At 44.9% G+C, this 17,146-nt stretch overlaps 2 protein-coding genes across 2 annotated transcripts; one reads left to right on the top strand and one right to left on the bottom strand.

The window, feature by feature from the left end:
• Positions 1-1,415: 1,415 nt before the first annotated feature.
• On the top strand, positions 1,416-10,261 carry LOC119315598 (F-box/FBD/LRR-repeat protein At5g22660-like). The gene is made up of 7 exons (XM_037590156.1): positions 1,416-1,465; positions 1,970-2,095; positions 2,201-2,462; positions 7,854-8,516; positions 8,647-8,808; positions 8,896-9,049; positions 9,902-10,261. Exons 1-7 carry the CDS (start codon positions 1,416-1,418, stop codon positions 9,916-9,918), a joined length of 1,434 nt encoding a protein of 477 aa, XP_037446053.1. The 3' UTR covers positions 9,919-10,261.
• A 1,643-nt stretch (positions 10,262-11,904) lies between these two features.
• Positions 11,905-16,238, bottom strand: LOC119314541. Its single transcript, XM_037589247.1, has 3 exons — positions 15,715-16,238; positions 14,784-14,868; positions 11,905-14,053 (listed from the first exon to the last, which is right to left on the bottom strand). Exon 3 carries the CDS (start codon positions 14,019-14,021, stop codon positions 12,045-12,047), a length of 1,977 nt encoding a protein of 658 aa, XP_037445144.1. The 5' UTR covers positions 14,022-14,053; positions 14,784-14,868; positions 15,715-16,238; the 3' UTR covers positions 11,905-12,044.
• Positions 16,239-17,146: the final 908 nt, after the last annotated feature.

Below are 17,146 nucleotides of genomic sequence, written 5' to 3'. Positions count from 1 at the left end.
GAAGTGAAACCGCGCCTCTCATGGAAGCAAAACTATGAAGGAGCGCTCCTTCGTGAGCCTCCCCAACGGTCACTTGTGGTAGGCTGAGAGAGCGCCATTTGGCGCGCTCTGGGCGTTTCCTCCGGATTTTTTTTAATTTTTTCGCACGCGTTTTCGCTGTTTTAGATTATTTTTTCCGTGTGCTTTTTGGGTTTTCGGCTTTTCGCCAAAAAAATGTGCGAAAGAACGTGTTTTTTTTCTTTCGCAAGAGGCACGATTTTGCTTTCATGAGAGTCACAAAAAAAACACGTTTTCTTTTTCTCCTTCCGCGAGAGGCACGGGTTTACTTCTCATGGAGACACGGATTTGCTTCCGTGAGAGGCACATTCATGCCTCTTTTGAAAAGGAAAGAAAAAACTTGCTCCCAGTTTGTTTTTTTCGTCCTGTTTTTTCGTTAAAAAAAGTTCGTCAACATCTATCAACATGAGATCTATTTTGAAGATCTTGATGTGAGAAATCCAACGGTGAAAACGGTTTAAGATTTGAACTCATGGTTTAAGAAATAAAACATTTTAAATAAGCAAATCTACAGAAAAAGAAAAAACTCTCAGGTTAGGACAAGTGACGCACATAGAAGTGGTATTTAGAAAGAGTAATTCTTAATTAGTGATTTTCAACAAAACACAGATAAATCAAATTGTACAATAAATCTGGTCGACGGAGACATAGCTAATTCTCATTCGATCGAGAATTAGCACAACCAAAAAACTAACGCATCTTATATTTTAGAACTGAGGATACATGGCGAAGCATCGGAACTGCCTTAACATCTTTAGAGAGATCCAAAATGAGGGAAAGAAAGGAATTCTAGGCATATATCAGATCCTCCTCGCGAGTGATTCCACCTCGCCATCGATCGAATCTCCTCCCATGTTGGAATCATCTTAGATAGAGATTCTTGGCAAAATAAGACTATCAGTCAAGAGCTATAAAAAGACCAAAGTATTATGTCAATCAAGAGCTATAAAAAGACCAAAGTATTTTATTCAACATAACATGTACGTACTATTTTCAGGACCACTAAAAAGCTATTAAAACTTCTGGAGGATGCTGGCGCGGGCTGCTTCCTCGTCCAAGGCAGTGCACAACACACATACTCCTCCCACACCGATGACGGGGCAGCAGTTTAACCTCAAGCCTCCAACTCCGACGGATCCAAGCATCCATTGGCTGACATAATGGATTCTCATCAGACCGAATCCGAGAGCCCATTGGCTGACACAATGGATTCCGCTAGATCGAATCTGACCTTAGTCGGGCGCACTTCTCACACGAGCAGCGAGAACCTTGCGGTCGACCAAATCCTCCTCGCCCCCGCATGGGACGATGTCCCAGTCGACGGATCGGGAGTGTCTGGATCGGGTCCACTGCCCGCCATGCCGGAGATGGCCGGAAGAGAGTTTGGGGGCCGGAGTGGAGTTGGACGGTTAGAGTTTGGTTTGGAATGCGGATGAGGACAAATATATGTGGGGTTTAGGTAGGCTACCGTGGGTTGGACCCGACTTGCCGGACACACCCATGCGCGTTCGAACCAATTCATGTCGCCTCAGATTTTGGGCTGGATACGAAGGGTGTCGGTCAATCCAGGCATATGGGACCAATATGAGATTTTTTTTTATCGATCAGTGAACAATCCATCCGTCGGGCGTAGGGAGGGGGTAGTGTTGTGTTGGGCAAAGCTCAGTCCGACACATGCTAATTGTGGCAGGCACGACACGGTCCACGGGGGCATGTTTAGTAAGCGGGTCATGCGGTGCCGGCCCACGTGTTGCACCTCCAGGCCCAGGCACAGCCTAGTTTAGACGGGCCGGCACGTTGGCCCGTCTAGCCGGTGATGTGCTTGGCCCATGGCGGGCCGTGCCGGCGTGCTCGCGGGATGGCCCGGCCCATTTGAGGCTAGATGATCTTACTAGTACTACGGCTTTGACAGCCACTCACCTCCAACGATTGTCTCAAAAAAAAAACCTCCGACGAATTTGAAAAGGAAAAGCCGGAGTCCGACCTCCGATTCTTGTGGCGGCGAGTGGAAATCTGGATTTGCCGGCGGGCAGGCAAGGTACGTGAGGCGGCGGCGGCGCCGCAAAACTTTATTCCGTCTCATGCATGCCCACTCTCTCCAGTCTCCACCCTCTCGTCGTTTGATCGTTTCTCTGCTACGCAGCGCCGACGACGCCCACCGTCTGTTCGACGGAATGCCTCCTGGTAGCGAGGACGAGAGTGCGCCCCTGAGCGCCACCGACCGCATCGGTGCACTCCCCGACCATATTCTCCACCACCTGCTCTCTTACCTCCCAGCGCAGGCAGCCGCGCGGACGTGCGTGCTTGCCTGGCGCTGGCGCCACCTTTGGAAGTCCACTACAGGCCTGCGCATCGTCGGCCTTGACGATGAGGAGACTGTCCAAGTTCAAGACCTCCGGAAGTTCATGGATCATTGTCACGCCTTCCTCCAATTCGGCGGACAGCGAGTCGCCGGCTCCAGACTCCCTGACAAGTGGACCGGCGAACGACGATGACGTGGACGATGAATAGTTACTGCGAGCTGTCGCGTGGGTGTGTCCCACCTGTAAGTGTAGAGTGGTATAACTAGGAGATGAGCAGTGGTGCTCGGGGTGTGTTGTAATTGAATCCTGTGAACCTTCTCATCTTTTCAGCTGATAATCTCATCCCCTTTCGTCTGATATCTCATCCCCTTCTTCAAGCTATCCTCTGATCCCTAGATCTCCAGATCGGGACACCACAATTGGTAATCAGAGCCTGTGATTGCTCCCCTCGCGCTCACAATCCGAGATCAATCCGTACAATTCCACTACGAAAGGTGCCTTGATTTGCTTCGGCTCATCGGCTCGAAATCCTTAGCGGGGTTGGATTCGATTCAGGAGAGCCGCGACGGCGCTGTCCAAGATCACGAAGCCCTCGGCGCAGACGGAAATTTTGTTGGGCACAATGGAGAAGATGCAGGCGACGTTGGATGAGATCCTGACCCGCTTCACCGCCACGGATACCAGCGTCAAGACCGTCTCCGAGGAGGTCACCAGCCTGCGCAAACAGGTAGAGGAGTTTGGCGACGAGATGGACCACATCAAGCGCCGCGTCCACGACACCGGCAAGTCAACCCCATCGTCCTCGTCCGCGCTGCATCAGGAGACCGCTCCGCCACCTGCCGACAAGGGCCATGGAGTGCCGCTGCTCGTCAATAATCATCCGCCGCTGCTTGGAACTCCTCAACAGCAGCCGTCCGGATTTCACACCGCGCCGTCATCACCACATGAGCAGGATGTGCGGCCCACCCTCCACGCCCAACCAGATCAGGAGGAGTACCGGCCGCGTCAACCACGCCATGATTTTCCACGTTTCCATGGTGAGATGCCCCTGCTTTGGATAGACCAGTGCTTGACTTATTTTGAGATGTACCGAGTGCCTGTTCATCACTGGGTCAGTACTGCTACTCTGTACTTGGATGGATTGGCTGCGATGTGGTTTCAGGCATATAAGTGTTTGCATAGACGTCTCACTTGGGATGAATTCACGGGTGCTGTGGTGACTGAATTTGGGCATGACGAGTATGATGTTCAGATGACTAAGTTGCAGCAGTTACGGCAAACCACTTCTGTGAATGAATATAAGGCCCAATTTGAAGAGTGTATGTATCATTTGCTTTCTCTGGATCCAACCATGAGCACTCACTGGTTTGTCTCTCAGTTTGTCTTTGGATTACGAGATGAGCTTCGTGGACCTGTGAGATTGCAGGCTCCTACTAGTGTTACTCGCGCTGCAGCTTTGGCAAAAAATCAGGAAGAAGAAGTGGAACACATACGACCCAGAAATCGTCCCGCAGCTCCAACAAAACATCCACCACAACCTGTAGCAGGTGTGGTGCATACACCAGCTCTGGGACGAACAGAATTGCCTCGCCGTCAGGGCAATGATGACTTTAACAGGGAACGACAGATCCGTGATTTTCGGCGCGCCAATGGTCTTTGTTTTAAATGTGGGGATAAGTATTCCAAAGAGCATCAGTGTAAAAGATCAGGTCAGCTACTCACTATTGAAGTTGGAGAATTTGGTGAAGTATTATCAGATGATGCAGTGGTTGCCCTGGATCTCTTGGAAGAAACAACAATACCCGCTACTTGCTATCATCTTTCTGTGCATGCTCTCGCGGGAACAGAAGCTTTGGAAACAGTTCGCATTCGTGCTTTGGTGGGAAATCAGGTGATGCTCTTGCTTATTGACTCTGGCAGCACACACACGTTTGTAAATAAGAGCTTTGCAGAGCGTGCTGGTTGCACTATTCAGTCAGTCCCAACAGTTTCAGTTAAGGTAGCAAATGGACAAATTTTGTCATCTGATGCTCAAGTACAAGGGTTACAGTGGTGGACACAAGGATCTACATTTGTAACTGATATGAGGGTCCTGGAGCTTGGGGCCTATGATGCCATATTAGGCATGGACTGGCTAGAGCAGTTCAGTCCTATGATCTGCCATTGGCGTCAGAAAACATTAACATTCGATTATTTGGGAAAATCTATTACACTGCAGGGTGTCCTTTCTAAACCACAAGAGTCACCCCGGGAAATGTCTGTGGAACAGTTAAATAAGTGGATTTCGGGGAATGAGGTCTGGGCCATGGCTATGATTGATCCTATACAGCAAACAACAGAATCTGTACCCAACATAGTGCAATCAGATATGCAGTCTTTACTCGAGGAATACCATGATGTTTTTGATCAGCCCACTACTTTGCCACCACATCGTGCCTTGGATCATTCGATCTCGTTAGAACCAGGAGCTCATCCAACAAACAGTCGCCCCTACCGGTACTCTCCATTGCAAAAGGACGAGATCGAACGTCAGGTCTCGGAAATGCTTGACAGAGGGGTGATTCAGACAAGCATGAGTCCGTTCGCGTCTCCGGTGCTGTTAGTTAAAAAGAAGGACGACACTTGGCGATTTTGTGTTGATTATCGTCGCTTGAATTCCATAACTTTGAAGAACAAGTTTCCCCTACCGGTCGTTGATGAGTTGCTGGATGAATTGGCTGGCACTAAATTTTTCTCCAAGTTAGATTTACGCGCAGGATACCATCAAATTCGCATGAGGCCAGAGGATGAAGAAAAGACAGCCTTTAAAACACATCACGGCCACTTTCAATTCCGAGTGATGCCATTTGGATTAACGAATGCGCCAGCCACATTTCAGTGCATTATGAATCTCATTTTTGCTAAATACCTCCGCAAGTTTGTGATAGTCTTCCTGGACGATATCTTGGTCTACAGTTCATCTTGGGCAGAGCATTTAGAGCATCTGCGTCTGGTGTTCGAAACACTTCGCCAGGCTCAATTCTTTGCTAAGTTATCCAAGTGTTCTTTTGGGCAGAACAGTATTCAGTATCTTGGCCATATTATCTCTGATTCCGGTGTTGCAACCGATCCCGAGAAAACAATGGTGATGGAACAGTGGCCAATTCCTAAGACAGCAACTGAACTACGAGGATTCCTTGGCCTAACAGGTTATTACCATAAATTTGTTAAACATTATAGTCTGATTGCTAAACCACTGTCTCAACTTCTGACCAAAAAGGGTTTCTACTGGAATGAACAAGCAACACAAGCATTTCTTGCTCTGAAACAAGCTATGGCACAGGCACCTGTCCTGGCATTGCCCAACTTTTCCGAGCCCTTCACCGTGGAAACTGACGCTTGTGACACTGGAGTGGGGGCAGTGTTAATGCAGAAAGGGCATCCAATTGCATACATGAGCAAGGCTCTTGGGATACTTAACTGTAAAATGTCCATCTATGAAAAAGAATTCCTTGCTGTGATTATGGCTGTGGATAAGTGGCGTCCTTATTTACAGCGCGGCCCATTTCAGATAGTCACCGATCATAAGAGCCTCTGCAACCTAGAGGATCAAATTTTGACTACTGATTTGCAACGCAAGGCAATGGCCAAGCTCGTGGGTTTACAGTTTCAGATTAAGTACAGAAAGGGCAGTTATAACGGTGCTGCCGATTCCTTGTCTCGAGTGGGCCATTTATTGGAAGCACATGCCATTTCCACCTTGCAACCTGATTGGGTCCAGGAGGTTTCCAATTCCTATGTCACTGACACAGTGGCCACTGTGGCAATTCAATCTCCTAATGCAAAAGGTTATGCATTGAAGAAAGGCCTAATTACTTACAAAGGCAGAATGTATATTGGTGCAAATCTTGCCCTACAAACTAAGCTGATAGCAGCTCACCATGATACTGCAGTGGGAGGCCATTCAGGTATTCAAGCCACATACCACAGATTGAAGCAGCTGTATTATTGGCCAGGTCTTAAGGTTGCCATGGAAAATTATATCCATCAATGTATAGTGTGTCAACAAGCAAAACACACTAATACAAAACCAGCTGGCCTTCTGCAACCCTTGCCACCCCCCGACAGTCCTTGGACTGAATTGACAATGGATTTCATCGAGGGTCTTCCTAATTCAGAGGGTGCAAATTCAATATTGGTGGTCGTTGACCGCTTAACAAAGTATGCTCACTTTCTGCCCTTGCATCATCCTTTCACAGCAACTTCAGTGGCCAAAGTTTTCCTGGATAATGTGGTGAAACTACATGGTATTCCCAAAACCATTATCTCTGATCGTGATAAGATCTTCACTAGTAAGTTTTGGAGAAACCTGCTGCAATCCATGGGTATTGAGCTCCACTACAGCACCGCTTACCATCCGCAAACCGATGGTCAGAGCCAACGAGTAAATCAATGTTTGGAGCAGTATCTTCGTTGTGCTGTACAAGACAATCCTCGTCATTGGCGTCGTTGGCTATCCATGGCAGAGTTCTGGTACAATTCCAGTTTTCATACTGCTCTTCAATGCTCACCATTCCAAGCTTTGTATCACATTGCCCCAAATTTTGGAGGAATGCCTAACCTTACCGTGTCCAATGACTCGCCAGCTGCTAGTGTTGTTATCGACTATAAGGCACAGACTGAACTTTTGCGTGCTCAGCTGATACGAGCCCAACAACGCATGAAGAGCTATGCTGACAAGAACAGGACTGAACGTCAGTTTCAACCGGGTGATCAAGTTTTGCTGAAACTCCAACCTTATGCCCAACAAACAGTGGTCAATCGTCCATATCCCAAATTATCCTACAAGTATTTCGGTCCCTATACTGTTCTGGAGCGCATTGGTGCTGTCGCATACAGACTACAATTACCAGTTTCAGCTCAGGTACACCCAGTCTTTCATGTGTCCCAATTGAAGCCATTTACTCCAAACTACACTCCTGTGTATACGGATATTCCTGCCGTGCCGGATTTGACAACAGTAGCACCGGTACCTGTTGCAATCCTTGATCGTCGGATGGTACGCAAGGGCAATGCAGCAGCACCTCAAGTTCTCATTCAATGGGCACATGTTCCTCCAGAGTGTGCTACCTGGTAGGATTACTATGTCGTCAAAAGCAGATTTCCTGAAGCTCTTCTGTGGGACGATGAGCAAGCTCAAGCGGGGGGCAATGTCACGCCTTCCTCCAATTCGGCGGACAGCGAGTCGCCGGCTCCAGACTCCCTGACAAGTGGACCGGCGAACGACGATGACGTGGACGATGAATAGTTACTGTGAGCTGTCGCGTGGGTGTGTCCCACCTGTAAGTGTAGAGTGGTATAACTAGGAGATGAGCAATGGTGCTCGGGGTGTGTCGTAATTGAATCCTGTGAACCTTCTCATCTTTTCAGCTGATAATCTCATCCCCTTTCGTCTGATATCTCATCCCCTTCTCCAAGCTATCCTCTGATCCCTAGATCTCCAGATCGGGACACCACAATCATCTCCTGGTCCTGCGTGAGCGCACCGACCTGGATACCGTTGAGATCAAATTCGATCTGTTCAATCATGACGACGAGCCCTATGTGAACCTATGGACCCGTTTTGCTGTGATTTGCAAAGTTCAGGTGCTCACCCTTCATATCCATGACGAGCTTGAGTACCTCGACCTAGAGGACCTGCCTCTTGTCTCTCGGCATCTGAGAACACTGAACCTTCATGGTGTAGCCCTACGAAAGACGTTTGTTGATTTTGCTAGTTGTACAGCATTGGCAAATCTGAAAATAGATGATTGCTTCATCAATTTCAATGAGATATCGTCCTGTTCCCTGAAGCATTTGAGCATCACTAGCTGTCAATCTGATTTGGATTGCCGGGTCCGTGTTTCTGCTCCCGGCCTTGTCTCTCTGGAACTAGAAGACTTTATTGGTATAACCCCTTTGCTTGAAGACATGGCATTACTAGAAGCTGCATGTGTGAATCTTAGCGTTGAATGCAAAGATGTCTGTTTGAATTATGACTCTGGTGTTTTCTGCGGAGCTAATGATAATACATGTAAGAATTGTGTTCCTGTTAGCGACGATTGCAGCAGCGATTGTGTGCTTCTGGGTGGTATCTCAAGTGCTAAACACCTCAAGTTGATATCTGATACTGGAAAGGTATGCCACTTGTCTTTAACTTCTTTATGCAATCCCTTTCTGTGTTGCACTATCTACATCATTGCTGGATATAGGCAATAAACTGATCACATATGCATCTTGATTGTTTACTTTTGTATTTTGTTTCCAGTTCATTTTCACAAGAGATTTGAAACATTGCCCTACATTTAGCAAGTTAAAGACTTTATTACTCAACAAGTACTGGTGCGAGGCTCCTGATTTGGATCCACTATCTTGCATTCTGACAAACTCACCAGTTCTCGAGAAGCTCACTCTTGAACTTTCTCCCGAGGTATAAATCTTCTAAAATGGGCAATTGCTGCACTATTAAAGTTATTATCGATTATCCATCTTTGTTAAATGTTTGTGTGTACCATAGGCGCAAAATCCTAAACTGGAGATAAAAGGAAGCTACTGTTGCATGGAGAGACCGTCTGCAATATCAGAGCACCTCGACATAGTTGAAGTCAAGTGTGATGTGATCGATGAGATAATTCTTAAAGTTTTGAAGTTCTTGTGTGCATTTAACATACGTAAGTTAACTAATGACACTTGGCATGCTCTCTATATCCTGAAATTAGCTTTAATATAAGCAAAAAATGTAGAAAGCATGCAGTCAATACGAAACTTCTGAATTATGAATGAAGAACAATTTGTAGGGATTCCTTATTGTTTGAGGCATGAAAAATCTGGACCACGTCTGGTGATGGGCAGAAATGAAAACTAATATAATCCATTTTGTTGTAAATAATGTTTAATCTATTTGTGTTGTAAAAACTGTTAGTTGTGGACTTGTTGATTAGTTGTGGTTTTGTGGGTACTAGCACAAATGTCTGATTCTATTAGTTCAGGGTGGTTGTACAATATCTTCACTTGTTTCACTTGTTGATTTGCAGTGAACAGTAACTCAAATGCATAGTAATACAATATTTTGACTCATTGTGTTGTTGGATGATTGGTTCTAATCAATGGCAAACTTTATGGTCTAAAGTTGGCACTTGGATTGCTTGTGATTCTGGCACTTATATTATTCCCTGTTTTATTAGACTTTCCTGGGGAGTCTTTACAGTTTGAAAATATTTTCTTCAAAAGTAAGTCTATACATAACATGTCTAGCAGTGTATGCCATGATTTGCTTATTCACATTTCCTTTTCGATGAAATTGATTTTAACATTTTCTACATTCTCATTTGGGAGCAGTTTAACTAGATGTTCTCATGTTAGATTATCAGCTAAAGAGTTTGTGCCCAAATTATGTTAAAATAAGCTACACCTGCTAAGTGAATCTCCATCATACATTCATATTTCTGTTGTCGAGTAACTGAGCTTTTTTAACACTAATGCAGAACACCAGACTCTTACATTGTTTTTTCATTTCTGTGCAGGATTCAGTTTCGAGTAAGGGTAAGATCTTGGTTGTTGTCGGTCTTCCATGTCTCGGCCATTAGGAAATTCAAGGCTTAAGCATATATAAGCATCTTATGCCAACTCTACTTAGACGAACGATGTAGAATCCCCACTATATAACTTATGACCTGTAGACCATCTTGCTGGACTTGGTTTTATGGTATCCTGTTGCACCTAAGCGTTTCTTTGTTGGCTTGTGCCCATGCATGTTCTGTTATGATGGATCTGTATATTTTGTCTCCTGAGCTAAGACATGGATGTTTGGAAAAGTGAAACAGGAGGTGTAGAGTGTAGAGTTGCGCACATATGTTGCACTTTGACTAGCTGCTGTTGATTCATTTTTCTGATGTTGCTATATCTAGGCAGAGAAAACTAAAAATGAGCTACAGCTCTGAACTTATGTTACCAGCAATGGGAGGGATACACAGCAGTTGCTACTCTGAGTGATCTCTGCCACCCGTTTTCTCATTCATCTCTGCTGCTGGCACCTATGGGAGCACGGGAAAGGCGTCATCTTAGACGACAAAACGCTGACCTATGGTAGTGACATCTGCTGCTCAAGTCGCAGGGTGCCCATGCTTGGGTCTCTTTCCCTGACATGAGGTGTAGTTAGGGTCGCCTCTCCTTCCCACGTGTCTGTTCTTTCGCAAGGTCTGTCACGTTTGTAGAAACATCTTGCTCAAAGTTGCCGTTTTCAATACAAATTCACATGCTCTCTCTCTTCCTCTCTTATATGCTTCAGTATAATGGTCACATGAGCTGCCCTACGTGATTGTGATCCATATGGTGAATCATATTGCTATGTGATGAACAATTACTTTATGATCAGATCATGATGTTTGATTAGAATGTCTATAGATGTATATTCCTGTTCAATTCATCAGTCCATCCATTTGCTAGTTTAGATGTCTCACCAAGGTTAATTTTTTTGCATAACTCCGAAGTGGCTATGTCTGCCATCCTGTAAAAGTTTGAATCTAAATTTGATCTACAAAAAAGACAAAAGTAAAAACAAATCAAAAGGCGAATAGTGTCACAAAAAGATAAAAATACAAAGACAAAATTTCAAACACTATTCATAATTGGATTGGCTTTATGTTCTATGTGTAGTTTGAATTTGGATCTAAAAATTCGTGCCTAGCTAGGTTTGCATGGTAGTAGATGGTAGATCAAGAACAACCCCTGTACCGAAATCACCAAACCACAGGATATAAAGGCAACAACCACAGGATATAACAACCACACTATGCCATGCCACAACCAGAAACCAAGGAGATCATAGAAGGGTCGAAAGTTGAAATAGGGACGGCATGCGCGAGAATAATTTTTCCTCCACTAACGGTTATTGAGGATCGGCTAGGTTCCGGGTTTTACTTCTCTACCCGTTATAGTTATAGGGGATCAGTTAGAGTTGCCCTTAGCAGGCAGAGGATAAGAAAGGGTTGATCAACCAATCGGTGAATAAAAGAGAAAAATTACAGCCACATGAGCGACCTCCTTACGTTATGTCCCCAAATGGGTGCTCAATGCATTTTGCGCCTGCGATATGTCACTTTTAAACAAGTTAGAGACCTCGGTGACACACATAAACAAGTTTTAATGGCCCTCCGTGCATTTTACTTTTTCTTAATTTCAGTTTGTTTGGTTTTTAATTTAACCCGTTTCTTCGGTTGGTTTTGCGCATGACGGCGTTGCGCTGCGCGCAAGAGGCGGGAGGGAGATGACTAGTCCTATAGTAGTTTGAAATTTGCAAATTGTCTTAAGGCAACATTATGGAAAAGACAACTCTTACAAAATCATTTATTTTTTAGTGTCAGTCAAATTACTTTTTTTTGCGTGTGTCAGTCAAATTACAATAGTGCCTCCTTTCGCATATACAGGTATAGCTTAATTGAACCAAAATAATAATTTTAATGGATGATATAGTAGTCCTGTGCAAATATATCCATATCATTCACACACACACAACAAACTCGGGTCGTGTAGTTTTCACAGCCATTTCCTTACCGCTGCAACTGCAAACATTGCACAAAATATATTACCAACAAGTAGTTCAATAAATCATCCGATTTGCTCATACATGGAACTAACTAACAATGCTTGACGATCTGGAGTTCTGGACTAGACATGGAAGGCATATAGCACATGCAAATTTGTGACGGGATCATCAGGCCTGCCATTTAGCTCGACACGATTAAACGTGACATCCCCAAGATCATGCTGCGCCATGAGCAGCCAGACCAAGGTGAGTAGCTCCCCTCCTCTGGCCAGCTGCGCTGCGTGAAGCTCCGTCCTCGACTTGCCGGCGGCGTAGATGAGAAGCCTCACCCAAATCCCGGCAAGCTCCTTGATCACCTCCTCTCGCTGCGCCATTGACCATGGAAAACAATCATAATTGCCATAATTAGCCTTGAGATCATCTCCAGTAGCACGCAGAATTTCATCCTTGCTCTTCTTCCTAGTCGATGTAGTAGCAGTGGCTGTTAAATGCATGTCTAGAGCAAGCTCGAGACTGATGATAGAGGTGACCTGCAGCAAAGAAGCAGCATCTGGGTGGGCAGTAATAAGGTACATCATGTAGTTGGACAGCTTCTTGCACATTTGGGCGGCCGCAATTGCGTCGGCGCTGTATGATTTCATGTCATCTGCACTAGTCGACGCCAAGATAACCTCAGTGACAATGTGCAGCTGACATACGGCAGAGAGAAACGCCGTGACAAATGTCGATCCTAGCTTCTGCAGAAACGGCATCATATGTGGCCACTGCCGAGGCTGTTGGTCATCATCATCCTCATCATACTCAGATATGATGGTTCGTATCTCCCTCAGGACACACTCCATGAGCTTGTTGTCCACAGTCTCGTACCTGCAATCTAGCCGCTTGCTCACCCAAAACAGCTTCTTCCTTACATCTTTAACGCCGATTGCTGTCGCCGCCTTCCTCATCAGACTCATCACCTTTTGGGACAATGTAGCTGACTCATCTTTGATGCCCATGTAGTTTACACAGCTATACTGCCCAATTTTTCCTGACCATTTCGGCCTTGTCACTGATAATCTAGTAAGAGACCATGAAATCCTAGCCAGCCTACCGTACCTTCGATCCTCCAGCCACAACCATGTCCAAGGTGAAGCCATCAACACAGTAAACACAGCACAAATTTCTAAAAGAATTCCTCCGATAAATAGGATGTAGGTGATGACAATGTCAGCCTTACCATACAACCTGCTTGCTGCTTGTTTCTTGCCCATGACACCAAAGATCACAAGGGCAACAACAGTGGACAACTGAGAGATTAAACGTACTAAAATACCACTCCTTGTTCGAAGTAAAGTAGCCTTGGTGTATATATCATTGTACAAGAGGCTGAGCTGTACATCCAACAGCTTGGCCACAAGGCCACTGTCATTAAGTCCAGCTGGGTCGAGATTACTGGGTTTTTCTCCTATTTTGTAACTCGCCGTACGCCTTTGGAAGTACTCATACTGGACGCTCTGGTCTGAAACTAAAGCATAATAAACAAGCTCATGATCTTTATCACTCTTGACCCGTTGTAAAATCCTCTCTTGATCATTAAGTTTAAAACCAGGTTTCCTATTGTCATTCTGACTCGCGTACATGAGAGCCATTGTTCGCTCTCCATACTTGATTATTCCGGCAATGAACAAGAGAAGAGCAGGAACAAGAAGCTGCACATTATTGCGCAAGCTAGTCGATTTCCAGAATACATACAAGGCCAGGCTAACCTCTAGGACCAAGTTCAGCAAATGCCTCAACCACAATTTGTTGTCCTCCATGGAGAAAGCAGTGATGGTATCCTGCCCACCGAGATGAATGAGGAGGAAAGGAGTCCAAAAGAAAACCAATGGGTGGGTTTCCATTGTGCCATTATCCTGATGTCTTGAGAGGTACCCTAGGGCATAAATTGCTACCATGTCTGCTCCCAGATATGCTAGCCAAATGGTGCCCCTAAGCAACCCATTGGTGCTACCCTGTCGAAGGCTACCAGTGAAGAAGAGGAACACTTGTAGAACGAAGCTAAGAAGCACAATCAACTGGATTTGCCACAGATTATACAGTTCCAACAAGCTATCCATTGCTAATCTCAATATTTGCTATGTCACTGAACCTGGAGATACCAAAGAAGAACATATAATTAATTTTAATATGTATGACTTACCAATCAAACACATGTTTTCCCAAACATGTTAGTATGGAATTATATCCATATGGAATATCTTCTGCACTAGATGAAAAGCGTTCTGAGGTACCATTGAGGTTGAAAGCATAGCTTTAGAGGCAATATTTTGCAACACAGGTGCTTACAACTACTCATGGTTCTATAAGTGTGGCACATGCATGGCTATGTATGGTTTTGTAAATGGTCATTACCATTTAAGATAGAGGCACAACTATAGTGTAAATTAGGTTGTGCTAAATACTCACCCCTCTCATCCAGATTCGTAGCTAAATGTAACTATATTTTGGGACAGAGAGTAATTGATAAAAATGTTGATTTGTTATGGTATGTCGTTCGCACCAGCAGTTGGACAACCATTGAAGGCTAGTCTGACCGACAGCTTCGCCAGTCTGAATAACAAGGGGCATGGTTAGACCAAGAGTAGACTCGAGTGGTTTGTTGAAGGTACTAGTCAGAGTAGGTTCTAGTTAAACCGCTTAGAACGATGGTAAGGCCGGCAGGGTCCTAGGCGATCTCGGTTTCTGTTGGCTTTTTGGTGAATCCGACGTGGTTTTCATGTTTACGATTTCTTATTGATTTATATGTGTGTATAACAGTATAACAAAATAGTTGTACTCACAAGTGTAGAAACAATATAATATGGTAGGTGGTGACTTGCCTTGCTCAAGGTCTTCACGAATATTCAAGATATCTGCTTCCAGAGAATATTTCGATGACGGAAACTACACACAACAATCAAAAACCTACACAAAAAACAAGAAAAAGATTCCATTTAGAACAATTAATATTGCCATTAGGTAGATCTAAACTGTTTTTAGAAGAAAAAAATGCAAGTGGATGATGGATGAGGTCAATGGGAGCTACAGATAACTACATATGAATTTTGCAAGACTAAATGATTTTTAGGACAAAGAAGGATTTACTTTAACTATGGAAAAGAATATTCCCAGGGTACAAGGGCCGGACCCACATGTCTGTGACCGGTTCCAGTTGGGGCCTTGGGGGAAGCGCCTGGGACACCGCCGTTGACGGCAACAACGGCGGAACAATGACCCTGTTTGGATAAGCTTTTCTGGACCTCGCTTATCTGGCAAGCAGGCTTTTCTGATAAGCCGCTATCTAAAGAATCTGTTGTCTGAATAAGCTGCTATCTATAGAATCCATTGTCTGAATAAGCTGGGTGTTTGGCTATCCTGATTATTTTCATTCGATTGTCTGTCTCAAGTGTTAAAATGACCTAATGCCCCTGAGTCTGATAATAGCTCCATTTTGTTCTGAAAACGAGGGTAAGTTAATAATTATAATATCTTCTGAGTTTCTTTTTGGAACATATAATATCTTCTGAGTTTGTTAAGTAGAAATATTACAATAATGTTAGTACATACTTATAAAAGTCCAAATTTACCAAAAGATCACTAAATTGGACTAAAACATCTACAAGTACCATCCATCTACCAAAATTGAGAACCAATAGCAAGAAAATTTACATCTACCAGTACCATCAATCTACTAACAATATATGAATCTTGGCACTAACAGCAAATCCCTAACCAGGCAGGACCTCATCTACAAGGTCAGGACAGATTTACCTCTTCTTGGAGGCCGCTGGGAGAGGGAGGCCGCTGCCGCCGGGCCCAAATGGCAGCGCTGCGCCGCGGACAGCAGGGAGACCACGGGACGGCGACCGACGGCGCTAGGACTGGAAACGGCTGGAAGGTGGGCGCCCGCGCAGAAAAACTAGAGGAAGCAAGGGCGCCGGCTTGGATCTACAGGAGGCCGATGGAGGGGCGCCGCAAGAGGACAGGGCGACGCGGCTCTTCGCGATGGGAGCAGCGGCGGCCGCCGCGAGGAAAGGAGGGGGCGCCGCTCCTCGTTGCTTCTGCCCTCGCTCTCTCGCTCCACCAGGCACCGGCAGCCCCCGGTCGCGCCCCTCCGCCGGCAGCTCCTCACCACGCTCCTCCACCGGCGCTCCCCAATGTAAACTCCAAGATCGTTAAGTACTCCCTCACTAAAGAAATTAGTGATGTAAACCCTCTTATATTTCTTTACAGAGGGAGTACTACAGTAAGCACATTGTTTATGTTTAGATCTACACTGCAGATTGTAGGTTGCTCAAAGACTTATGGAAGGAGAAGCTTGTTTAGCTCAAAGACTCACCGAAGGAGAAGCTTGTTTAGCTTGGGCTTGTTTAGCCTAAAGACTCACTAAAGGAGAAGCTTGTTGAGCTTGGAGTGGAGCACATCCTAACTCATGGAACTATTTCAAATGTGTCAAATAGGTCCTTGAACTATGAAAATCGTCAGATAAGTCCTCAAAATGCAATATGTGTGCCATTAATATTTTCAACTATTTCAGAAATATCCTTGAACTATTTCAGAGGTGTCACGTAAGTACATACTTATTGCACTTCGAAAGGCCTTCGAGGATCTGGATGACACTTTTAGTAGTTCAAAGAACTACGTGACACTGCTGAAATACTTTTGGATCTGTGATGCACTTCATTCTTTAGTTTGATTATACAATAATGGCAAATGGATCGGTTTGATTAGATGGACCTTCAGTATTTTGTTTTAAATGTGTTGTTTAGTAATTTCCTAGACGGGTTCTATAGTGCAATCGCAATCTGCTGACAATTTAAAATACATTGGGTTCAGTATCTTCTTAGATGTGGAATATCCTTGAAGTGCTTCATTCTTCTCCAGAGGCAGATCAGGTAGATGAATAGCCATTTATTTTCTTCATGCAAAAGGAAACGGGGTTGCTTGTATCAAGAGTCCAGACTACACAGTATCTTGTTGCTTGTCGGTTGGCTAATTTATGATGTTTACACTTGATGGGCAAACTGTGGTGAGGAGACATGTCCAAGAGCAGTATTCAGTTACAAGCTTAGTTGTCTAGTGTTCAGAATTAGTTGTAGTTCAGTTTTGAGATACATGCAGTCATTGTATTAGAACCTCTGGTATAATCTCTTTGAGATACATTCAGTAGCAGGCTCGCAAGTGCCCCGCCACTAACTTGCGC

The sequence above is a fragment of the Triticum dicoccoides genome, chromosome 6A, assembly GCF_002162155.2.
Source record: "Triticum dicoccoides isolate Atlit2015 ecotype Zavitan chromosome 6A, WEW_v2.0, whole genome shotgun sequence".
Taxonomy (NCBI): Eukaryota; Viridiplantae; Streptophyta; class Magnoliopsida; order Poales; family Poaceae; genus Triticum; species Triticum dicoccoides.
This window is presented reverse-complemented; position numbering and strand designations above follow the sequence as displayed.

Excerpts from the sequence above, each read along its gene's own strand:
- LOC119315598 (XM_037590156.1), top strand. The coding sequence starts at position 1,416 with ATGCCGGAGATGGCCGGAAGAGAGTTTGGGGGCCGGAGTGGAGTTGGA. Across the intron at positions 2,096-2,200 it reads TTTGCCGGCGGGCAGGCAAG|CGCCGACGACGCCCACCGTC; the intron begins GTACGTGAGGCG and ends TCTGCTACGCAG. Across the intron at positions 8,809-8,895 it reads CTCTTGAACTTTCTCCCGAG|GCGCAAAATCCTAAACTGGA; the intron begins GTATAAATCTTC and ends TGTGTACCATAG.
- LOC119314541 (XM_037589247.1), bottom strand. The coding sequence starts at position 14,021 with ATGGATAGCTTGTTGGAACTGTATAATCTGTGGCAAATCCAGTTGATT.